This window comes from Vigna umbellata, chromosome 11 (assembly GCF_029865625.1).
Source record: "Vigna umbellata cultivar VRB3 chromosome 11, Vumbellata_1.0, whole genome shotgun sequence".
NCBI lineage: Eukaryota > Viridiplantae > Streptophyta > Magnoliopsida > Fabales > Fabaceae > Vigna > Vigna umbellata.
This window is the reverse complement of record NC_142175.1, coordinates 29,043,004-29,068,003: the sequence shown is the minus strand read 5'-3', so window position 1 is coordinate 29,068,003 and position 25,000 is coordinate 29,043,004. Positions and strand designations below refer to the sequence as shown.

At 34.2% G+C, this 25,000-nt stretch overlaps 3 protein-coding genes across 3 annotated transcripts; all 3 read left to right on the top strand.

Annotated features, from left to right (window-relative positions):
* The first annotated feature begins 2,600 nt into the window (after positions 1-2,600).
* LOC124845215 (uncharacterized) lies at positions 2,601-4,903 on the top strand. The gene is made up of 6 exons (XM_088101830.1): positions 2,601-2,836; positions 2,950-3,227; positions 3,449-3,580; positions 3,663-3,947; positions 4,090-4,329; positions 4,463-4,903. Exons 1-5 carry the CDS (start codon positions 2,692-2,694, stop codon positions 4,282-4,284), a joined length of 1,035 nt encoding a protein of 344 aa, XP_087957956.1. The 5' UTR covers positions 2,601-2,691; the 3' UTR covers positions 4,285-4,329; positions 4,463-4,903.
* Positions 4,904-10,999: 6,096 nt separating this feature from the next.
* On the top strand, positions 11,000-13,947 carry LOC148191442 (uncharacterized). Its single transcript, XM_088101828.1, has 5 exons — positions 11,000-11,284; positions 11,384-11,667; positions 12,058-12,204; positions 12,316-12,939; positions 13,285-13,947. The coding sequence occupies exons 1-5, from the start codon at positions 11,122-11,124 to the stop codon at positions 13,546-13,548; spliced, it is 1,482 nt and encodes a 493-aa protein (XP_087957954.1). The 5' UTR covers positions 11,000-11,121; the 3' UTR covers positions 13,549-13,947.
* A 7,240-nt stretch (positions 13,948-21,187) lies between these two features.
* Positions 21,188-23,446, top strand: LOC148191441 (NAC domain-containing protein 6-like). The gene is made up of 6 exons (XM_088101829.1): positions 21,188-21,432; positions 21,546-21,823; positions 22,045-22,176; positions 22,259-22,543; positions 22,686-22,925; positions 23,059-23,446. The coding sequence occupies exons 1-5, from the start codon at positions 21,288-21,290 to the stop codon at positions 22,878-22,880; spliced, it is 1,035 nt and encodes a 344-aa protein (XP_087957955.1). The 5' UTR covers positions 21,188-21,287; the 3' UTR covers positions 22,881-22,925; positions 23,059-23,446.
* The last annotated feature ends 1,554 nt before the right edge of the window (positions 23,447-25,000 follow it).

The following is a 25,000-nucleotide window of genomic DNA, read 5'->3' as shown; positions in this document are numbered from 1 at the left end:
ATAATAATTGCTGATATTTTCCAAGTCAGTTATGCTTCATGGAGATGTTGTTTTAATGTTCGGTTTGAAGTTATTTAAAGATGTAATGGATGAGGAATGATTATAATTCTACTGTAATGTGAAAGTGTGATGGTATTAAGTTATGATATGATAATTGTGATGGGATGAGAAAGCATGATGTGAAAATTATATTATGGATCCAAAAGAGAATTCCAAGGACGAATGTCTCAGTGATTAGTTGTATTGTGGTAAAAGTATGAATAGGGAAAGCTTAGTATTGGCGTTCATCCTGAAATTCTAATGGTCACTGAGTCTCAAGTAGAGAATGGTGATGCATGTGGTGAGAATAGCATGAGACCCTAGCCTGGACGGTATGTATTACCTTGACCTAAGGTGAGGTATAACGGGTTAACCTCGTGTGGCAAGCTCAAGGGTTTTTCTATGCTGCGGTAATACTGATGGTTTTCCCAGGTTACCACCCACGAGTGCACGATCGGCCATAGCTCATATTCATACTAGTCCGGACAGTCAGTGTAAAGTGGCCGGTTAAAACATGTTTTTATGATTTCTGTATATGTATAATCGTATTATGTGGGTGTCTGAATTATATGTTAACATAGTTAATTAAATTACACTAGCTTACCCTTATTTTCCTGTCTTGTCATGTTGTCTGTTCGGTCGTTTTGTCCTTGCAATGATCACCCTGTGGGTGTGAGCAGAGGGTGCAAAAGGTATTCTGGAACAGGCACCGGCAGGAGAGGATGATTTCTATTAGAGTAAGACCGTTCGGTCTTGTACCTATTCCTGAAATAGTTTGAGACCGTTCGCTCTAATGTGATGCTTGTTTTCCATTCGGTTTGTACGGGTAATAGCAGCCGTATATGTTTCTTTAAAGTTTTATATTTTTGGTTAATGCAGGATAACTGTAAGTAAATTTTATTCTGTAACTGTTCTATTTATTGTAAATGTAAGGATCCTTAAGTATAATTTACAACTATATTTTTGGATGTTACAATGTTGATTGACAATTTTGTGTTAAATGATTTTTTTTAAATAATTATATTTATTTTCTTTGATTTTGGATTTATTCTTATTTTCATTGGTAATAATTGTACCGATCCTATAAATAAATTACTTGGGGAGCATATATGGCATATGAAAAGAATAAAATTTACTATTTGAAAAAAATATTTATATTTTTTTTAAGAAGAGGAAGTATTTTGTATCGAAAAGCATACGAGAAAAAGCATTCTGAATTGTGTTCCATATCTGATATTTTTTTATAAGATTAGAGTATTTAACGAATAAATTTATATGAAAAGAATAAAATTTACTATTTGAAAAAAATATTTATATTTTTTTTAAGAAGAGGAAGAATTTTGTATCGAAAAGCATACGAGAAAAAGCATTCTGAATTTTGTTCCATATCTGATATTTTTTTATAAGATTAGAGTATTTAACGAATAAATTTATATGAAAATTGTACCGATAAATAAATTATTTGGGAGCATATATGGCATATAAAAAGAATAAAATTTATTATCTGAAAAAAATATTTGTATTTTTTTAAGAAGAATTTTGTATCAAAAAGCATCGAGAAAAAGGATATAACTGAAACTTGGATCTTATGGTGGCTATTATGAAATCATTTGACAGAATGAGTTTCCGCGTTTTTTTGTACAGAAGTTTGAGGGACCATAACAAATCACACCATTAAGGACAAATACAATGACTTGGATTGGTGGGACAGTGGATATGGTAGGAACAACGAAAAACCTTTGAGAACAAGTTTCACAGTGATGCAATACCAAAATGTTATAAGTTTGCATGACTCTACTCAAATCTTGAAAAGGTTATCAAACTTTGTGACCAAGTTCTCAGTAAAGGGGACCATAACAATAAACCACCAAAAGAAAAGCAAAAGTGGCCATATTTAATTAAACAATTTTCTGTCTATTTTTTGTTGTTGGAAGAGCTAGGAATTGAAATGATTGGTCATTGAATAAAGAAATATCAACAATAAAATAATAAACCACAAATCATAGAGTTAACATTAGTTTAAATATTACAATTTTAATTGTAATATAAGTTAATTTTAACGTCTATTTTTTTTCTTTTAAAATTGTTTAATGGAAATTTCGTGCATAAATCTACTTTCATATTAGTTTAAAAAATATATTTATTAGAAAGTGACATGTGGGCAGAAGTTTCTTGTTCTTAACTTCTTCATTATTTACCATATAATTATGCAAAGAAAAATTATATATATATATATATATATTTATGTGGAAAATCATAATGCAAAATAAATTGTTCTTAAAGCAAGTAAAGTATTACAGTGAGGTGAAAATTTAAATGTTTCCTGGTCATGATATCCAAACATAATTTTTGTTTGGGATTATTAGGATATTGTTGATTATTATTATTATATATAACCTCTAGAATGTTCCGTTTTCATTTGTTACATATTATATATTCGTCACATCACTTAACAGCACAACATAAGTTCCTATGCTTTTCCTTTTTGTAACTTGTCAGCTAAGGAGTAAAGTCAGTCAATGACTTTTTTGCATTATAAATTCATTGCCACAGCACAACACAACACAACACAACACAAAACAAACACTGAGCTTTGTTAATAGCTGCTTCACCACCTTTGCTTCTCATCTTCCTATCTTTGTTACAACTACAATGGATGTTATAGGTTTTGGTTTCAGACCCACAGAAGAAGAACTTGTCGACTATTACCTCAGACACAGGTTGCTGGGTGATGATCCACAAGTCCACGTCATCCCCGACATCGACCTCTGTGAAGTGGAACCTTGGGACGTACCAAGTAATAATCTAAACCTCTAACACTTCATGCATCTTCATGCAACCATCACTTGTTCTTTATCTTTCTCTTATAATTTCTTCACTGATGTTTACTTTTTCTCTTGTTTGAAACAGTGTTATTCGGGGAATCAGACGTGCAATTCGATTTTCGAGAATGGTTTTTCTTCAGTCCTGTTGGTTTCAAGTATTCAAACAGTAAAAGGATTAACAGGACAACCAAGTGTGGCTTCTGGAAACCCACTGGAAAAGATCGTGAGATTAGGAGCTCCGACTCCAACATTCTCATTGCCACAAAAAAGACTCTCGTTTACTACAAAGGCCGCGTTTCACGTGCTGAGACGTCCAACTGGGTTATTCATGAATACCATGCTGTTACCTTTCACGAAAGCCAGGTTGGTATGCGTTTTGGAGAATTTTAACACTGACTGGAAATAGTCTTTCTTGATTTTTCTTCATTGTTCTATAGCCTTTGACGTATATCAGTGGATATTTTAAGTTTTAGCATTTATAAGAAGTTCCAATGATCACGTCATTTTAGCATTTCTTGATTCGTTTTGGCTTTTCATTTCTTCGAATTGTATGGAATAACTTCTGATTATGATCTATTTTGCAGAGGACTTTCGCTTTGTGTCGCTTGATGAAGAAACCTGGGGGAACAACTGAAGTTGGAGGTGATGAAGGGGAGAGCAGTAGAATCATGGTTCCTGGCTATGAGAATCAGTCAATAGCAGGAGGCATTCATTCGGTAAGCTGAAACATTCTTCACGAACATATTAGCACTCTGTCATGTGAAAATGCTGACAATTGATACTTGTGTGTATTTTCAGAGAAGTACTTTTTCTGGAATGGGAACGACCTTACAGCAAGACGAAACGTCTTTTCCAAACTCCTCATATCACGATGCCTATTTTAGAAATGAATCTAACATTGAGCATATTTCATATGAAACTACCCAGGAAGAGGAATTCCTGAATAATATTTTTGTTCATGACGATTATGTTAACAATGAACAAAATATAAATATCTTCTACAATACTTTCACCCCATCGGAGTCATTGAGAAAGGTATACCATCAGAGTAATGATACGGATGCTGAGCTCGTCTACGAACAGGTAAAGATATATTGTCCAAAATTTTCCAATGATACAATGAGCATCTCCATTTGTTTCTGAACTGTCCTATTACTTTATATTTGATTTCTTTATTTTGAACATTTTGAATTCATCTGTTTATTTCCTTCTGAAATGATTGCAGGGTGATAATATTATGAATATTTCAACAGTGTTTAATAGATATCTTAACTTAGATGAATACCATTCATCAAAAGGGTTTGATTCTGAATTATCAGACGTGGATATCAAGGAAGGTGTAGGTATGCCATCTTCCGTCCATGAAACAAACCAAGAGAAAAAGAAGAAGAAAAAGAAGAGCATATTTTCTTTCTTCTAATCATCACAGAGGAAGGTTTCAAACAATGCAGTATTCCATGTAGAGGTGAGAAAATCAAACAGATTCATTAGAAAAATGAAGATTACTTTCTTGACGAATGAGGCAGATGCTTCATTTGAACTGATTTTCACTTTAACATACTATTGATATACCGTGCTGCACGTGATGTATTTTGTAGGCTCGGACGATTTTCTCATTGTGAATCAGAAGAACCGGAAGCCATCAATCTTCTGATAACAGTAGTAAAGATTCTTTCATCTATATGGAGACAACGTCATCAAGACAACGTAGTTTTAATGGTTTTTATGTGTGTATTATCACGTTAGTTTGGAAGTATTATCACTTTAAGTACATGTAATATATGTGAAGGGCTGATGGTGAGTGTTACCATAGTTCCTTTTTCTTGTATTACCATGTTTTTTTTGAACTGAGATGAAGTTTCTTATTTGTAGCCAATCTAGTTGGTGCTTCTTAAAAGCAGTGTGCATTCATTTGAAACGTATCTGAGTAAGCCTATGTGATCAGTACAGAAAGTGTTTTTGTTGCTGTTCAAAAACATGATGGTATGTCTGTCAGGTCAGATGTTCAATATGCAGTCAATGACATTGTTGTTTTCTTATCCAATAAAGAAGATCTTTAAGCAAATCTTTATTGTTCCAAGACAGCAATATTATGCAGAGAGTTTTACAGTAGACAAAGAGGAAGAGAAACGAGTGTAGTGTATTTCTCATTAACCAACAATGAAAGTACAAGACAATGTATATAACAACAAATGAATGCACATCTAGCTGTAACAGTAAAACAGTTAAGACAGTTAGGAGTTTTGTTTTATATTATCAACACACCTCTCTAAAACTAAACTCCTTATAGATTTAACTCCAAGACAATCTCTTAACTTCTCAAATCTGCTTTGCCTTAGAGCTTTGGTGAAGATGTCTGCTATTTGATCTTCTGTAGGACAGTACACTAGTTCCAGTCTTCTTTTGCCAACTTGTTCTCTCAGATAATGAAATTTGGTCTGTATATGTTTGCTTCTACTATGTGAGATGGGATTTTTAGATAGGTTTATAGCTGATCTGTTGTCTATCAATAGCTGGATTGGCTTACAGCATTCAATCTTCAACTCATCCAGAATTGTCTCTAGCCAAGCACACTGGCATGCAGTCTCGGCTGAAGCAATATACTCAGCTTCGCATGATGAGAGTGCTACAACACTCTGCTTCTTTGAACAACAGGAAAACGACGCTCCCATATACTTAACTACATAGCCGAATGTGCTCTTTCTATCCATTTGATCTCCACACCAATCCGAATCACTCCAAGCTTTTAACACCCCAGTCATTTCGTTAGTCTTCTTGGGAAAGTAGAGGCCAAAATCAATTGTTCCTTTTAGATAGCGCAATATATGTTTCGCAGTGGAGAGATGAGATTGTCTGGGATCACTCATGAATCTACTTACCAGCCCAACACCATAACTAATATCTGGTCTGCTATTGCACACATACCTGAGTGATCCTACAATCTGTTTAAACAAGGTAGCATCAGCCTTTTTGTCATCATCTTGGATAGACAACTTGGTATTAGCCAACACTGGTACGTTCGCGCTGTTGCAGCCTTCCATGCCAAATCTCTTCAAGACTTCACTAATATATCTTCTTTGATGCACAAGCATTCCATCAGTAGTTCGCAGAAATTCTAGTCCAAGGAAGTAACCCAAACTACCAAGGTCGGTCATTTCAAAATCTTCTTTCATTCTTGTTTTAAATCCTTCGATAGCTTCTGCTATACTTCTTGTTACAAGCAGGTCGTCTACATACAAACAAACCAATAGAACACCTTGTTGTTCAACCTGTTTCACATAGATCTCAAACTCAACTGTGCACTTCTAAAATCCAAATTCAATGAGCCAAGAGTTTATGTGAGTGTTCCAAGCTCGAGGTGCCTGTCTCAGCCCATACAAAGCTTTGTTTAGTTTATACACTTTCCACTCCTCACCTTTCTTCTCAAATCCAGGTGGCTGCTTCACGTATACTTCTTCTTGTAAAGGTCCATTAAGGAAAGCTGATTTCACGTCCATTTGGCATGTTTCCCAACCTTTTAGATTCGCAACAGCATCAACAAGTCTCACTGTCTCCAACCTTGCAACTGGCGCAAACACCTTAGTGAAATCAACTCCAGGCTTTTGCAGAAAGCCCTTAGCAACCAATCTAGCTTTCAACTTAGCTATGCTACCATCTGGTTTATACTTTTTTTCGAACACCCACTTCACCTCAATTGCTTGTTTGTGTCGAGGAAGTTCCATCATTTCCAACGTTTTGTTCTTCTCTATAGCTCTCAATTCCTCTATCATTGCTTCTTTCCATTCTTTCATGTTGATAGCTTGCTTCCATGTAAGTGTTTCAGCATCAACCAAGATTGCGGAATGAACAAGGTCACCTGATTTTGCTATCTCATTATCCATGAACACCTCGTGATCTGCAAGCCTCGTTGAAGGAAATCTAGTTCTTTGAGATCTCCTATTGTTTACTTCCATATCAGCTGCTACCTCTTCGACTTCATCAGATCTCTTCTCCTCAAGCCAACTGGACATAATATCTCTATAGATTGGACTTGTCTCTGTTTCCATCCAATTAAACATTGTTGATTCTTCTATCAAAACATCTCTGCTGATTACTATCTCATTCTTCTTTGGGCTATATAGTCTGTATGCGCCAGTAGAATGGAAGCCTACCAGTATATAGACTTCGCTTTTATCTCCTAGTTTCTTTCTCTTCTCGTTTGGAACGTGTTTAAAACATACTGAGCCAAAGATCTTCAAGTTATTTGCTGACGGTTTGATCCCAGTCCACGCCTCTTCTGGTGTGCAGGCTGCTAAAGCCTTCGTTGGGCATCTGTTCAACAGGTAAGCTGCTGTGGTGATAGCCTCTCCCCATAGGTTGTGTGGTAAGTTTTTCCCTTTAAGCAAACATCTGGTCATTTCAACCAGAGTTCTATTCCTTCTCTCGGCCAAGCCGTTGTGCTGAGGCGTGTAAGGAGCTACAACTTCGTGTGTGATTCCCTTTTCATCACAGAACTTGCTCATCTCCCCAGAGTTGAATTCTCCACCTCCGTCAGTTCTGAAGATCTTTATTCGTAGGGTCGATTGCCTCTCCACCATGGCACAAAATTTTACAAAACATGAGAAGACTTCTTTCTTTTCTTTTAGCAAATAAATCCATAACTTCCTAGTCCATTCATCAACGAAGAGTAGGAAATATCTATTACCTCCAAGATTCGTTACTTCGAAAGGACCACAGACATCTGAATGGACAACCTCGAGTGGTTGCTTAACACACTTAGGTGCTGCCTTCTTAAAATTCAATCTGGTCTGCTTCCCCATAGCGCATCCTTCACAGATCTTCTTAGGAATATTTATCAGGGGCACACCTTTTATTAGTTTTTTGCTGCTTAATAAGTTCAGACTTTTGAAATTCAAGTGTCTGAATCTATAGTGCCATATCCAGCTCTCTTCTTCAACATTCACCGAAGACAAACATTGTATTGCAGCCGCATTCAGGTTCACCTTGAGTGTCCTATTCTTGGCAAGTGGAGCCTTGATCACCAAACATTGCCTTTTATCAAAAACATCTATGAGGTTATGATGCATGGACATGGTATAGCCTTTCTCCAGGAGCTGCCCAAGGCTTAACAGGTTACTCTTCATCGTTGGAACATATAACACATCGTCCATGTAAGTTACTCCTCCGTTCTTGCAGGTGATCAACACTCTACCAACTCCTTCTGCCGTCACAGTGCTATCATTCGCAAATCTCACATTGCTCTTCTTTCTTGGATCAAGATCTACAAGCCACTCTCTTCTTCTGGTCATATGATTAGAGCACCCAGTATCTAAATACCTGCACATATCATTCTCAGCGTGATCACTGTTATTGTTGGACAGCATAACGCGTTCAACCTTTGTACCTTTCGCTGCATGGCTCACCTTCTTTGCAAGCGACGTGTGTTCGGTGCACTTCTTACGCGTCTCTGCATGACGCGCTGCTTCTGGTTGCAACTCAAAATCAACCTTACAACAACACCTGTCTTCCACTATCACACTACAGATGCCCTTTTCTTCAAGTTTATCTGAAACACCCATAAACACTACATGATCCCATTCCAAATCGCAAGCGTCCTCAGCCAAATTAGCTGCTTCTTCATTCTTGACCTTCTTGGAGGATTCGTTGTGCCAGCGCTCTGAAGAATAGTGCCCATACTTGTTACAGGTATAGCACTGTATATTTCTTTTGTCGAACCCTTTTCTTCGTCTTCCTCTCGAGTGTCTACCTCTTCTGTTACTTCCTTCCTTCTGTTCACCACCATTATCTTCACCGTTTTGATCTGAGAATTTTATATTTCTTCCTCCGCTACGTCCACCACGTGATCTCCCTCTACCTCTACCACAATTCTTGAAGTTTTGATTACTTCTCGTTTGCAACGCCTGACTCGTTCATTGTGTCATGATTTTCTCTGCATTCTTCCTTTCAATTAATCTTTGTTCATGTGCTTCGAGTGAGTTCTGCAGCTCTTCCACTTTCATCGCCTCAAGATCCTTGCATTCCTCTATAGCGATCACAATGTGATCGTATTGCGGTGTCAAGGTTCGGAGTATTTTCTCAACGATCTTCTTATCCTTCACGATTTTGTTGCATGCTCTCATGGCATTGACTACAACTTGAATTCTTCCAATATACTCCATCACCGTCTCTTGCTCGCCCATGCAGAGGAGCTCGTACTGTCGCTGTAGAGATTGCAAACGAATCTTTTTTACCTTTCCAGAGTTTCCATACCCATCTTGTAGAATATCCCAGACTTCTTTGGTCGTGGTTGCTTTTGATACTTTCTGAAAAATCGTAGAAGAAACACATCGATGCAGTAGCATTCTTGCCTTGCAATCAAGTCGTCTATTTTCTTTGTATTGCTTCTTCACTTCTTTAGTATCACCTTTCAAAGGTTCTTGAAGTCCTTTCTTTACCACATCGTCAACTTCTTGAAACCCAAGGATAGCCTCACACCACTTCTTTACCACACCAGTCATCATAATCCTTGCCATCGAATATCGGGAGATTACTATGAATTGATCCGGCCATCACACCACTTCTTTCTTCTTGAACCAAATCTTCAGTTCTGATACCACTATTATTCCAAGACAACAATATTATGCAGAGCGTTTTACAGTAGACAGAGAAGGAGAGAAACGAGTGAGTGTATTCTCATTAACCAACAATGAAAGTACAAGACAATGTATATAACAATAAATGAATGCACATCTAACTGTAACAGTAAAACAGTTAAGACAATTAAGAGTTTTGTTTTATATTCTCAACAATCTTCATAAAAAAATATTAAAAAATGAAGGCTACCTGGAATTTTATTGAAAGGATAATGCATGTCAAAGTTCTAAGCTTAATTCAACTGTTTTGAATATAATAAAAATGATGTATTAGATTAATATATAAGATATCTAAAATATTTATAATAATAAAATATCTTCTAATGTTCATCCAACCAGAATAAAAGACTAGACTCAGTACCCAATTGACTACAACATGCGGCATGAACACCCAAATAACATGGACAAACAATCTGTGAATCGTCAGTATTCGCCACATGCTGGCCTATACCCAAAAAAGTTATTATTATTTTTTTTAGGGAGTCTCATAGTAGTGGTATCTTAAAATAATATGTAATCATGTGCTCATAAAAATGTTTATGCTTTTGACAGAATGAGTTACCAATTTATAAGGGTGCAAAAACTAGTGAGGAGCATAAGAAAGCAACACTGTACAAACACCATAAGTACATGGTGGGGGCAACCAAGAGAATTGATTAAAAAGATATTATGAATGAAGGGATCAAAAAGTAAACTTGGGAAGCAAGTCTCAGTTTCATAAATTCATATTACCACTTTGAGCAATGCTAACTTTCTGGAACCTTCATATGAAAAGTCACTTACGCGGATACTGAAAAAACGTGGATGTGAAAAGAACTTCTTTGGAGTCATGTTCTTGATTGGTAGTGATGAGTATAACTAACCTCCAAAATTCACTAACCAATAGTTTTGAAAGAACATTAAAATGGTGGGCCACGGAAGAAACTTGGAACCAAGGCTCAAATAACTTTGAAAGGCATTGATCCTTCTCACAGAGACTCATAACAGATTATATCCCTATCGAATGAGAAAATTTGTTAAATATATTTTTGTCCATTTATTAGAAAGTGCTGAGTTAGGAAAAAGATTCTCATTCTCACGCGGTATTAGTACAATACAGTGACTTCATATTTACTGTATCTATCTGTTACTTAACAATTTTGATTTTAGAATCCCGATAACATTTCATATATTTAGCCTTTATATGTTGATTTTTCTTATAAAATAACCTGCCAATAAGATCACTTAGATGCAATATATTTGAACTATAAGTGCGTGATCTAAGTTAAAATACATATGTTAATTATTTTTATAGAATAATTTTACGAACTTTTTATAAAGTTTGAAAGTTTACCTCACATTCCGATTCTTGAAAAAAGAGTTTTGTATTATTATAATGTACTTTCCAACGACAACTTCTTAACTAAGGAGTCATGTCAAGTCAATGAATGTGCAATTATAAATTCATTTCCACCACACAAACACAAACACTGAAAACACTAACCGGTATAAATATATATATAGGACAAATAATACTATATAGGACATATAATTCTATACAGGACTTTTTTAAAAATACTAATCTTATATATATATAGCACCCTGTTTCATCATCCAACCTTCTTTCTTCATTCAACACTGAAGACATGTGTTTAGAAAAACCAATGGAGATTGTAGGAATGGGTTTTCGTCCCACCGATGAAGAACTTGTCGACTTTTACCTCAAACACAAGTTGCTCGATGATGATCCCCTTGTCCATGTCTTGACTGACATAGATCTTTCCGACGTGGAACCTTGGGAAATACCAGGTAATAATCGAAAGCCAAACTCTCCACGCTTCTTCATGAGATCAACACTGTCCTTTTTCTTGCTCTGATCTTTGCTTTAACTTTTATTGTTTTAAGTAGAGATGTTAGCAAAATCAGTAATAGCATTCAAAACCTCAGAATGGTTTTTCTTCAGTCCTGTTAATTTGAAGTACTCAAATAGTAAAAGGTTTAAAAGGACAACCAAGAGTGGGTTATGGAAACCAACGGGAAAACCCCGTGATGTTAGAACAGGGGACACCGATACTGTCATTGGGACTAAGAAGACTCTTGTTTTCCAAAGTGGTAATGTTTCCAAAGGTGTTGCTGTCAATTCCAACTGGGTTATTCACGAATATCATGCTCTTAACTTTCTCCAAAGCCAGGTTTGTATTTCATTTTTTAAGAAACTTGCAACTCTGCTCGGAAATAATCTCTGTCCGAAACTACAGTGTATAGAAGGAGTGTAAACTAGTCGAACCCAGATGAGTATTTGAAGCCTGACTTTGACTGGGAAAAAAGTTTGTAAATTTCAAAATATCTCATTTGACTTATGTGCTTAATCTTGACTGTTTGTAGTAATTAGTTTCTCGACAAAACTTAAGGAGAACCTCTCATGTGACTTATAGAATGTGTTTAATTGATCTTTTCAAAATTCATCATTAATTCTCATCGAAGACTGTCAATTTCTCTCCATACGTTTGCCTCATTTGTCTTGGCCATTTACTTTTGTGAATTGTGCCAAATGAATGCTTACCATACTCCAATTTTTTCAGAATGCTTTTGTGTTATGCCGCTTGAAAAAGAAACATGGGAAAACGGCCGAAGGAGGAACTGCTGCACTGATCTCTGATGAAGAGGAATCCAGTAGAAGTGTGGTTTCTGACAATGAACATCAGGCAATAGCAGAAGGAGTTCCATCTGTAAGCTGAAGCATCTTTCATGAACATATATACACTGTGACATGCGAACATGCCGAAAATTTATGCTTCTTTCTGTCATTTTATATATATATATTTACATTTTTTTTTCAGGGAGATACTTTTAGCAGAATGGAAACAATCTGTCAGTTAACATATCAGGCAGAAATAAACATCTCCCCAACAGAACAGTCTCTAATTGATATTGAGCAGGATGAAGCATCTTTCCCAAACCCATCTAACGATGCCTATTTTATAAAGGAAATCAACAATAGGCATATCCCATATGCACAGACTCCATTTGAAACTATGCATACTTCTTTAGGATCTACCCAAAATCCAGGATCTATGTTAACTCTTTTTGAACCTACACAACCTTCATTTGAAACTACACAAGCTTCATTTGAAACTAGGGAGACTCCTTTTGATACACTGGAGGCTCTTTTAGAAACTATGCAATCTCCTTTAGAAGCTATGCCGACTTCTTTAGGAGCTACGCATACTCCACCTGAAATGATGTATCCTCCATCTGGAACTACGCATATTCCTTTAGGATCTATGCAGACTCCATTTGGAGTTACAAGTCCTTTAGCATCTAGGAAGATTCCTTTTGAAAGTAGGAAAATTCAATTTCAAAATACACATACCCCATCGCATACTCCTTTTGAGTTCCCAAAATCATTGAAAAGGACATATTGTGAAAGCACTTGCATAAATCCAGAAGTCGTCCTTAAACTGGTAAATATTTATTTTGCAAAGTCCAAATAATACTGAGTGTACCTCCTTTCATTTCTGAACTTTCATTTTGATTTAATAAGTTAAAATTTCAGAGTGCATTATTATGATTTGAATTTGGTTAGAATTTTCACAATGTATCGGGATTTTCTCAAGTAGATTTTTAAGAGATACTCACGTAAAATGTCTTTTTTGAGTTGGCTTTGATGCGTTCTTGTGATTCATGAGTCATTGACGAGCTATTATTGAGAACTACACTTTTTCTTGAGTTTGTGATATTGTTATATTCTTTTGAGCACTTTTATCAACGTATTCATCTGTTTATATTTTCTTTTGAAATCATTGCAGGACGATAGTATTGAAGATAGTTCAACTATGTGTACTGAATATCTTAATTCAGATGAATACCATTCATCAAAAAGGTTTAAAACATCATATGATGTTGTAGATGGTGATATAGATCTTTTATTTTCCAACCAAGAAGCAAGTCAGAAACAAGAAAGTATATTTCAAGACGATTTTTGGGGAGTGGAGACATCCTCATGTGACTCTACAGTATATAATCCTGAAGAGATCAATTGGAATGAAATATCTAGTTTTCCTTGCACTTAAAGGTCATGGGAAGATCAGTATCATCTAAGACCGAACAACTTCATATGGTGCGAACTAAGAACTTCGTACCATTATTGGATTAGTGGATAAGAGTATATGTTATTAAAAATAACTTGCTCTGAAATAGTCAATTTACTAGAAATTGCATAATGACAATTATGCATTATAATACAAAAGTATGTATAATAGGAAATGTATTAGAAAGTATTATAAACGATGAAATCGTGTGTATTTAAGATACTAGATTGTGTACTAGGATGTTTGTATGGTTATTTGTAGTTTCTGGACAGAGTACTTTTTTGTAGTGAACTTTTGTCTCTAGGATATCAAGTGTATTACTGAATCAGTTTATTTTCTTTGATTTTAGTATTTAATAATATATTTTATTAGCTTTGGGAATGCATGGCTAATGCAGTTATTTTCCCATATCAGTTGAACAAAGGATTGGCTAGACAACCACTTCATTTTTATATTGCTCAGTTGATCTTTGTTTTTTGAAGCAAGGATGGTTTATTCTGGATCATAAGTCTAGTATTATCTTTAGCAGAAATTTGAATCTTTTACTATTCTATTTATCCATTGAATTCATGTTTTTAGAGCGTATTCATTTCTGTGGTGAAACTCTTGGATTCTCAACTCAATTTCTTTGGTGCTACTTGACAGTTTAAGAAATTCAGTAACTAAGCTTAAATAACTTCAAAAATTGATCCTGTTCTCTCAAATCTTTGTAGGTTTGGTGTTTAATTCTATTTTAAGATAATCCATTTGTATTTTAATTTTGAAATAACAAATCTACTAACAAAACATCACCGTAATTCTTGAGTTGAAAATAACTTGCTCTGAAATAGTCAATTTACTAGAAATTGCATAATGACAATTATGCATTATAATACAAAAGTATGTATAATAGGAAATGTATTAGAAAGTATTATAAACGATGAAATCGTGTGTATTTAAGATAGTAGATTGTGTACTAGAATGTTTGTATGGTTATTTGTAGTTTCTGGACAGAGTACTTCTTTGTAGTGACTTTTGTCTCCAGGATACCAAGTGTATTGCTGAATCAGTTTATTTTCTTTGATTTTATTATTTAATAATATATTTTATCAGCTTTTGGAATGCATGGACAATGCAGTTATCTTCCCATATCAGTTGAACAAAGGATTGGCTAGACAATCCCTTCATTTTTATATTACTCAGTTGATCTTTGTTTTATGAAGCAAGGATGGTTTATTCTGGATCATAAGTCTAGTATTATCTTTAGCAGAAATTTGAATCTTTTACTATTCTTTTACGATTTAGATAAGCTTCAAAATAGAATGTTCTAGACGATCTTGTTAATTTAAAGGAAATAATAATTATATTATATATTTGATAGTTTATGGTGTATTTGTTTTTTATTATAAAAACATTTTTTGTTATTCATTATATTTATATTTCAGTTGGTGGAGTTTTACAATTATCGTTGTTAATGTGAATTTTATTGTATTTAATATTGTTGTGCATATGAATTATTATTGAGGTTAATATATGTATTAAATCGTTGTGCTTAAAATGTATTAAAGCTTGTTTCTAATAAAATATATTAAATTGTTGTGTTTCATATACATTAAACTATTGTAAGAAAAAGATGATTAAAAAAGTCATAATTTCTATGGGATAGAGTATATGTATTGTGATTTTGATTTAAGAACTGCGTTATAGTGCTTTCAAAATAGGTCATTTAACTCAAGGGTGTTGCTCCCTCCTCCACTCCCCACCACTCCAAGTGTTCCTGCACCTCCTCACTATTTTTTTTTATTCCAAAAATACTCTACACCTCCCCACTATTTTCTTTTATTTCAAAATTACTCTACACCTCCCCACTATATTCAATAATCTTTCTCTTTCTCTCTCCACATTAATGGAGCATTCACATGGTTCAGATTTAAACTTGTGATATATTGCAAAATTTTATTTACACTTTCTCTTAAATAAGCTTGATTCAATCTTATTTTCACTGTTCAATATATTTTTTTTCTTCAAATCACTTAATAAATGGTAAAATTTTGTTCTAAATTTCTAGAAAAATGTTTATATATATGTGTGTTTTTTTTTACATTTAATATCTATAATTTTTAACATTATATTATGTTTTAACTTACCGACATGTTTGACTCAAATAACTTGAATAAAGTATTTAATTTATTAGATAAATAATTTATTAAATACTTAGAATATAAAAGAAAAGTTATTTGTTAAAGATTTGGTATTTATTTAGTTCTTTCGTCATTATAAAGTTAGTATATAATAATAATATTAATATATTATTTACTATTAATATTATTATGTTTATTATTTTGTATTCGCATCTAACCTTTAAGTTTATAAAATGGAAGTGGTAGAAGCACTAATATTGAAGTTTCCTCTCAATTTTATATTTTGCAATATCTCACATGTTTAAATCTAAGCCATATGAATGCTTCATTAATGTAGAGAGAGAAAGAGAAAGATAATGCTCCATTAATGCAGAGAGAGAAAGAAAAAGATTGTTGAGGATACTGGGGAGGTGTAGGGTATTTTTGAAATAAAAGAAAATAGTGGGGAGATGTAGAGTATTTTTGGAATAAAAGAAAATAGTGGGGAGGTGCAGAAGTACTTGGGGTGGTGGAGGGAGCAACACCCCCAACTCAATCCGGTCTGACTCACCACGGGTTGGTTACTTAGTGAGCCAACTCAATCCAGTTTATTTATTAACGAGTTGAAAAAATTCAAACTCGACCTGGCTTACTACGGGTTAGTGGGTTAAATGGATTGACTCACTGATTCACTTAATTACAAGTTTTTTTAAATCCAAAAAAATTCTAATTTTTAAAAAAATTGTAATTTTTTTTGTAATTCAAATTTAAATCATGTTACTCTAAAATGATGTTAAATTCCAAAGACAATTAAAAAAAAATTAACCTACAACTCAAATGTAATCCAAAAGCAAACCCAAAAAGTGAATAAATAAGATTATAATATTGATAATTTTTGTGTCATTGATCCATTTATAAGATTAGAGTCATAAATTTATAATATTTTAGTCTCTTCAAACATCTTTTTCTTTATTCTCATTTACAATACAATAAAAAAATGTTAACTAATAATATTGAAACACAAAATAATAAATAATTAAATTAAACTAGGTGGGTTGGTGAGCAAACTCGGCTCACCACAGGTTCAACCCGGTGAGCCGAATTCTAAGTGAGCCAGGTTGAAAATTGGCCCGTATGAAAAAAATTCATTTTTTTCAAACCCTACTCGGTCCAAAACCATGGTATAGGTCGGATTGACCCGCAGGTTCTAACTCATTTTGATAACACTACATGATAGATCTGTCAAAGAACAAAAGCGTGTCAAAGGTCCTTAATCACACAGATTATGAATGAGTTTTAATATAAAAATTTAAATTTCTTTTGTATGTTGATGAATTAATTAACTTATTAAATAATTATGTTTGTCAAACCCTTAAAATTTACACCTGGAAGGGAAGGACAAATGTCTCAACTAAAAGAGATTGAGCATTTTATAGAATTTCCCAATATCTCAGCTCATCTCATTTTGTCTCTGAAGTTGTATCTCTCTAAAACTCAAACCTCTTCTTTTCTCCTCCTTCTCTCTAGAAATTCTTCATCTCCTTTCATCTTTTCTTCAACCAGCCATAGTCTAAGAAATTTTGGGAGTCAAGAGTTTCTTTTCCACCAATCAAAATCAAGCTTAGAGTTGATAAGTTCATCCTCTTTTTAGAAATTCTATTTTCGGGCACATGCAAGCCAAGTTTCTGGTTGCATGTGTTCATCCGCTTCTTCTTCTTAATTCAGATCACTTTTCTGGTAATTTGGGTTGGTCTTTCCTCACCAACTGGTGAAATATAGGTGTTCTTGAGATTTTCTGGGGAGGAAGCAAAGTCTGGAAAAGAACAATTGTTGTTCGGTTCGGTCAAGAGGTAAGGGAAGCTAGTTAATTTAATTACAGTTTTCTGAGTATGAAAATGTTGTTTGATGATCCTGCATGTGTATGAAATTGGATTTTTGGTGTGCTCGACATTGTCCCATGAATTGTCATATGCTGTGAAAATGTTGATTTGCTACTGTGGTGTTTTATTATTGGGCCTTGTGAATTTCTATGAATTGGAGTAGTGAAATTGGGGAATTTGTGTTCGACGTAGTTTTGGTCTATAGAGAGATTGTGGACAAGTTGTTTAGAACTAGTTAGAGCCTTTGAATTACTCAAAACTGTAAAAAAAAGTAGGAAATCTGATTTTCGGTCCTTGAGTTGATGATTTTGCATAATTGACTCTCAAATCTGAGATGAAACTCTCTAAATGATGTTAGAAAGGTTTAGGTATTCTTAGTTTAGTTTAAAAATGTGTATGATTCATGTTTGGAGGATTAGAAGTTTGTAAAAATGTTTAGTTTTGGTAAAATTTGATGTGTTCATAATTCTGCAGAAGTTTCTGCAGAATTATGCAGAAGTTTCTGCAGAATTATGCAGAAAACTGAGGGTTCGTGGTTAACCGCTCGGCCATGCTCTGATTTGGACGATTCGGTCTTCTTCTTCTGCATTCGGTTATTAATTGGATTCAGTGTCTTTGAAGTCCTCCCAGTTCATGACCGTTCGGCCTTAGTAGCGCTCGGTCTTGTACTAGTTGTTAGGCTAGTGATAGCGCTCGATCTTGTACTAGCCGTTAGGCTAGTGATAACGCTCGGTCTTGCACTGATACTCGGTTTGGTATTGGTGTTCGGTCTTAACTACGTTCGGCCTCTGATGGGCCTTACCTGTTAATGAGGTCTCTCTTAGTGGTCGGTCCTAAATAGTGTACGGTCACTCCTTCAATCTTATCTGTTATGAATCGTTCGGTCCTGTCCTTTGGGAAGTGAGAAACCGTTCGGTCTCCACCAATTCGGTCCAAGCAGATAGTGTTCGGCATAAGATAAAAACGTTCGATTTTACTCTAGTTTTTAGTTGTTCTAGTATTCGGCCCTAAAACTGTGTTCGACTCATGCTTGAGTCTTACTCTTTACATGACCGTTCGGTCATGTTCACCATAGAGAAACAATATCCCGTTCGGTCAGGTTCGTAGATATGAGGTGTTCTACCGTCAAGTTTTGTTTATAATAATTGCTGATATTTTCCAAGTCAGTTATGCTTCATGGAGATGTTGTTTTAATGTTCGGTTTGAAGTTATTTAAAGATGTAATGGATGAGGAATGATTATAATTCTACTGTAATGTGAAAGTGTGATGGTATTAAGTTATGATATGATAATTGTGATGGGATGAGAAAGCATGATGTGAAAATTATATTATGGATCCAAAAGAGAATTCCAAGGACGAATGTCTCAGTGATTAGTTGTATTGTGGTAAAAGTATGAATAGGGAAAGCTTAGTATTGGCGTTCATCCTGAAATTCTAATGGTCACTGAGTCTCAAGTAGAGAATGGTGATGCATGTGGTGAGAATAGCAGGAGACCCTAGCCTGGACGGTATGTATTACCTTGACCTAAGGTGAGGTATAACGGGTTAACCTCGTGTGGCAAGCTCAAGGGTTTTTCTATGCTGCGGTAATACTGATGGTTTTCCCAGGTTACCACCCACGAGTGCACGATCGGCCATAGCTCATATTCATACTAGTCCGGACAGTCAGTGTAAAGTGGTCGGTTAAAACATGTTTTTATGATTTCTATATATGTATAATCGTATTATGTGGGTGTCTGAATTATATGTTAACATAGTTAATTAAATTACACTAGCTTACCCTTATTTTCCTGTCTTGTCATGTTGTCTGTTCGGTCGTTTTGTCCTTGCAATGATCACCCTGTGGGTGTGAGCAGAGGGTGCAAAAGGTATTCTGGAACAGGCGCCGGCAGGAGAGGATGATTTCTATTAGAGTAAGACCGTTCGGTCTTGTACCTATTCCTGAAATAGTTTGAGACCGTTCGCTCTAATGTGATGCTTGTTTTCCATTCGGTTTGTACGGGTAATAGCAGCCGTATATGTTTCTTTAAAGTTTTATATTTTTGGTTAATGCAGGATAACTGTAAGTAAATTTTATTCTGTAACTGTTCTATTTATTGTAAATGTAAGGATCCTTAAGTATAATTTACAACTATATTTTTGGATGTTACAATGTTGATTGACAATTTTGTGTTAAATGATTTTTTTTAAATAATTATATTTATTTTCTTTGATTTTGGATTTATTCTTATTTTCATTGGTAATAATTGTACCGATCCTATAAATAAATTACTTGGGGAGCATATATGGCATATGAAAAGAATAAAATTTACTATTTGAAAAAAATATTTATATTTTTTTTAAGAAGAGGAAGAATTTTGTATCGAAAAGCATACGAGAAAAAGCATTCTGAATTTTGTTCCATATCTGATATTTTTTTATAAGATTAGAGTATTTAACGAATAAATTTATATGAAAATTGTACCGATAAATAAATTATTTGGGAGCATATATGGCATATAAAAGGAATAAAATTTATTATCTGAAAAAAATATTTGTATTTTTTTAAGAAGAATTTTGTATCAAAAAGCATCGAGAAAAAGGATATAACTGAAACTTGGATCTTATGGTGGCTATTATGAAATCATTTGACAGAATGAGTTTCCGCGTTTTTTTGTACAGAAGTTTGAGGGACCATAACAAATCACACCATTAAGGACAAATACAATGACTTGGATTGGTGGGACAGTGGATATGGTAGGAACAACGAAAAACCTTTGAGAACAAGTTTCACAGTGATGCAATACCAAAATGTTATAAGTTTGCATGACTCTACTCAAATCTTGAAAAGGTTATCAAACTTTGTGACCAAGTTCTCAGTAAAGGGGACCATAACAATAAGAAAAGCAAAAGTGGCCATATTTAATTAAACAATTTTCTGTCTATTTTTTGTCGTTGGAAGAGCAAGGAGTTGAAATGATTGGTCATGGAAAAAAGAAGTATCGAGAATAAAATAATAAACCACAAAACATAGAGTTAACATTAGTTTATATATTAAAATTTTAATTGTAATATAAGTTAATTTTAGCGTCTATTTTTTTTTTCTCTTTTAAAATTCTTTAAAGGAAATTTCGTGCACAAATCTACTCTCATATTAACCACAACGGGATAACATGCGTATTTAGATTTTAAAAAAAAATTATTAGAAAGTGACGTGGGCAGAAGTTTATTGTTCTTAACTTCTTCATTATTTACCATATAATTATGTAAAGAAAAATTATATATATATATATATATATATATATATATATATATATATATATATATATATATATATATATATATATATATATTTATGTGGAAAATCATAATGCAAAATAAATTGTTCTTAAAGCAAGTAAATATTACAGTGAGGTGAAAATTTAAATGTTTCCTGGTCATGATATCCAAACATAATTTTTGTTTGGGATTATTAGGATATTGTTGATTATTATTATTATATATAACCTCTAGAATGTTCCGTTTTCATTTGTTACATATTATATATTCGTCACATCACTAAACAGCACAACATAAGTTCCTATGCTTTTCCTTTTTGTAACTTGTCAGCTAAGGAGTAAAGTCAGTCAATGACTTTTTTGCATTATAAATTCATTGCCACAGCACAACACAACACAACACAACACAAAACAAACACTGAGCTTTGTTAATAGCTGCTTCACCACCTTTGCTTCTCATCTTCCTATCTTTGTTACAACTACAATGGATGTTATAGGTTTTGGTTTCAGACCCACAGAAGAAGAACTTGTCGACTATTACCTCAGACACAGGTTGCTGGGTGATGATCCACAAGTCCACGTCATCCCCGACATCGACCTTTGTGAAGTGGAACCTTGGGACGTACCAAGTAATAATCTAAACCTCTAACACTTCATGCATCTTCATGCAACCATCACTTGTTCTTTATCTTTCTCTTATGATTTCTTCACTGATGTTTACTTTTTCTCTTGTTTGAAACAGTGTTATTCGGGGAATCAGACGTGCAATTCGATTTTCGAGAATGGTTTTTCTTCAGTCCTGTTGGTTTCAAGTATTCAAACAGTAAAAGGATTAACAGGACAACCAAGTGTGGCTTCTGGAAACCCACTGGAAAAGATCGTGAGATTAGGAGCTCCGACTCCAACATTCTCATTGCCACAAAAAAGACTCTCGTTTACTACAAAGGCCGCGTTTCACGTGCTGAGAAGTCCAACTGGGTTATTCATGAATACCATGCTGTTACCTTTCACGAAAGCCAGGTTGGTATGCGTTTTGGAGAATTTTAACACTGACTGCAAATAGTCTTTCTTGATTTTTCTTCATTGTTCTATAGCCTTTGACGTATATCAGTGGATATTTTAAGTTTTAGCATTTATAAGAAGTTCCAATGATCACGTCACTTTAGCATTTCTTGATTCGTTTTGGCTTTTCATTTCTTCGAATTGTATGGAATAACTTCTGATTATGATCTATTTTGCAGAGGACTTTCGCTTTGTGTCGCTTGATGAAGAAACCTGGGGGAACAACTGAAGTTGGAGGTGATGAAGGGGAGAGCAGTAGAATCATGGTTCCTGGCTATGAGAATCAGTCAATAGCAGGAGGCATTCATTCGGTAAGCTGAAACATTCTTCACGAACATATTAGCACTCTGTCATGTGAAAATGCTGACAATTGATACTTGTGTGTATTTTCAGAGAAGTACTTTTTCTGGAATGGGAACGACCTTACAGCAAGACGAAACGTCTTTTCCAAACTCCTCATATCACGATGCCTATTTTAGAAATGAATCTAACATTGAGCATATTTCATATGAAACTACCCAGGAAGAGGAATTCCTGAATAATATTTTTGTTCATGACGGTTATTTTAACAATGAACAAAATATAAATACCTTCTACAATACTTTCACCCCATCGGAGTCATTGAGAAAGGTATACCATCAGAGTAATGATACGGATGCTGAGGTCGTCTACGAACAGGTAAAGATATATTGTCCAAATTTTTCCAATGATACAATGAGCATCTCCATTTGTTTCTGAACTGTCCTATTACTTTAGATTTGATTTCTTTATTTTGAACATTTTGAATTCATCTGTTTATTTCCTTCTGAAATCATTGCAGGGTGATAATATTATGAATATTTCAACAGTGTTTAATAGATATCTTAACTTAGATGAATACCATTCATCAAAAGGGTTTGATTCTGAATTATCAGACGTGGATATCAAGGAAGGTGTAGGTGTGCCATCTTCCGTCCATGAAACAAACCAAGAGAAAAAGAAGAAGAAAAAGAAGAGCATATTTTCTTTCTTCTAATCATCACAGAGGAAGGTTTCAAACAATGCAGTATTCCATGTAGAGGTGAGAAAATCAAACAGATTCATTAGAAAAATGAAGATTACTTTCTTGACGAATGAGGCAGATGCTTCATTTGAACTGATTTTCACTGTAACATACTATTGATACACCGTGCTGCACTTGATGTATTTTGTAGGCTCGGAAGGATTTTTTCATTGTGAATCAGAAGAACCGGAAGCCATCAATCTTCTGATAACAACAGTAAAGGTTCTTTCATCTATATGGAGACAACGTCATCAAGACAACGTAGATGACAACGTAGTTTTAAGGGGTTTTATGTGTATTATCACGTTAGTTTTGAATTATTATCACTTTAAGTACATGTAGTGTATGTGAAGGGCTGATGGTGAGTGTTACCATAGTTCCTTTTCTTCTAGTTTGATAACGTCGAAAACCGTTTTAAGAATTTCATCATTGTAAGATAGGTTAAGACACGCAGTTCACTTGTATTTTGCATTGATGCATGCTCAATGCATCTTTGTCATTAAAGTGAAATATGTGAGCACATTTGTTGCCTTTTATAAGTTATTAATTTTCCAATTGCGATCTTAATACCTTTGTATTAAAATATGATACAAACCCCTAATGTTGTTGTCTAAGATCACAATAGCACAACAGTGTTTCAAATATTCTTAATCACCAAATTAGTGTTTCAAAAATATATAATCGTTATCAAGTGTGTCCTTTTGTGGCTCCAGTCTAGTTCTCCATAAAGACAAAGCAGGTGACTTTGAGGGACTATTTTGGTGACACCGTAATATTTGGAAATCAAATTTAATAGGAGTTTTCTATTTAAACCTGTGATAACAGAAACCTTAAGGCTAAACAAATTTTGTTTTGTTTTTTTTATTTTGAACCTAGATGAACTTTCTTATTTGTAGCTAATCTAGTTGGTGGTTCTTAAAAGCAGTGTCCATTCATATTGAAACATATCTTACCAAGTCTATGTGGCCAGTACTGAAGATGTTTTGGTGGGTAGGATTGGTTTAAAAAAAATGATTTTGATTTGTTGAAGGTGATTGACATATATCTGCAAATTCATTTCAGTCCAGAATTTTATTTTAGAACTATGCATGAGTTCTGAAATTGATTCTCAATGTAAACATATGTGACCAGTATCAGTAAATGGAATCATCTTTGAGCAGAGTTTCTGTCAACAAAATTAACAATCCCCAGCCAATATTTTTTCTTTCAAGGGTACAAGTTTTTTACGAGTAAAATACTTTTAAGAACCATAATTTAAAGGAATTGATGAACTACAAGTGATCTTTTTTTATGTATCAGACTCAAAATAACTCTGGCTAGACCTTTGATTAACAAAAGTAGTTGAAATAACTCCAATTAAGAAGTACACAACAATCAATTGTAATGTGCAGTCATGGGATGAGCTTAAAAGTTGGTGATAAAGGGCCTTTTGAAGGATTTCCCCATTTGACATAAAGTATAATGAAGAATAATGGAGTTAGTAAGCTCAAGATGGAATCAAGACCGAATAGTAATCGGACAATAGTTAGAACCAACTCAACAACATTAAAATGAAGTATTAAAAACTACTATGCTAGAGAAACAAACTCAAATATCAATTTCTATAGTCAAAATCCTTTTCTTTCTACAAAATTCAAGGAACAGCTTTGAAACATTTAATATAAAGCCATCACAGGTGAAGTTCACAGTGCATAGAACGCACCAGTGTGATTGTCAGGTAACAAGATGCAACTGTTGAAGTTTAGAATTAGTACAAGTATTATCATACGTGATTTTTGTATATGCTATGTAGTGAAACAAGCTTCTAGATTCACTTCTTTGCCATCTCCAACATCCAACCTTCATTCACCAAGATACACGTAAGAAATCCACAATTGAAAAGAGTGAAATAATCAACTGGTATATAACAACTCAAACTTAATTACCATCTCAATTGTATTATTTTTCTTTCTCAGGGAGTCAAATCCTCATTCAATTCTCCTTATTGCAGATCCTTGCAACATGTGAAAAAGGAATAACAATTAACTCCTACCAGTATTGTGGTATCTTAACATAAACTGTAATCTTGTGCTCATAAAACTGTTTATCCTTTG

Coding starts and splice junctions, on each gene's coding strand:
- LOC124845215 (XM_088101830.1), top strand. CDS start 2,692: ATGGATGTTATAGGTTTTGGTTTCAGACCCACAGAAGAAGAACTTGTC. Junction 2,837..2,949: donor GGAACCTTGGGACGTACCAA/GTAATAATCTAA, acceptor TGTTTGAAACAG/TGTTATTCGGGGAATCAGAC. Junction 3,948..4,089: donor CTGAGCTCGTCTACGAACAG/GTAAAGATATAT, acceptor AAATGATTGCAG/GGTGATAATATTATGAATAT.
- LOC148191442 (XM_088101828.1), top strand. CDS start 11,122: ATGTGTTTAGAAAAACCAATGGAGATTGTAGGAATGGGTTTTCGTCCC. Junction 11,285..11,383: donor GGAACCTTGGGAAATACCAG/GTAATAATCGAA, acceptor TGTTTTAAGTAG/AGATGTTAGCAAAATCAGTA. Junction 12,205..12,315: donor TAGCAGAAGGAGTTCCATCT/GTAAGCTGAAGC, acceptor TTTTTTTTTCAG/GGAGATACTTTTAGCAGAAT.
- LOC148191441 (XM_088101829.1), top strand. CDS start 21,288: ATGGATGTTATAGGTTTTGGTTTCAGACCCACAGAAGAAGAACTTGTC. Junction 21,433..21,545: donor GGAACCTTGGGACGTACCAA/GTAATAATCTAA, acceptor TGTTTGAAACAG/TGTTATTCGGGGAATCAGAC. Junction 22,177..22,258: donor TAGCAGGAGGCATTCATTCG/GTAAGCTGAAAC, acceptor GTGTATTTTCAG/AGAAGTACTTTTTCTGGAAT.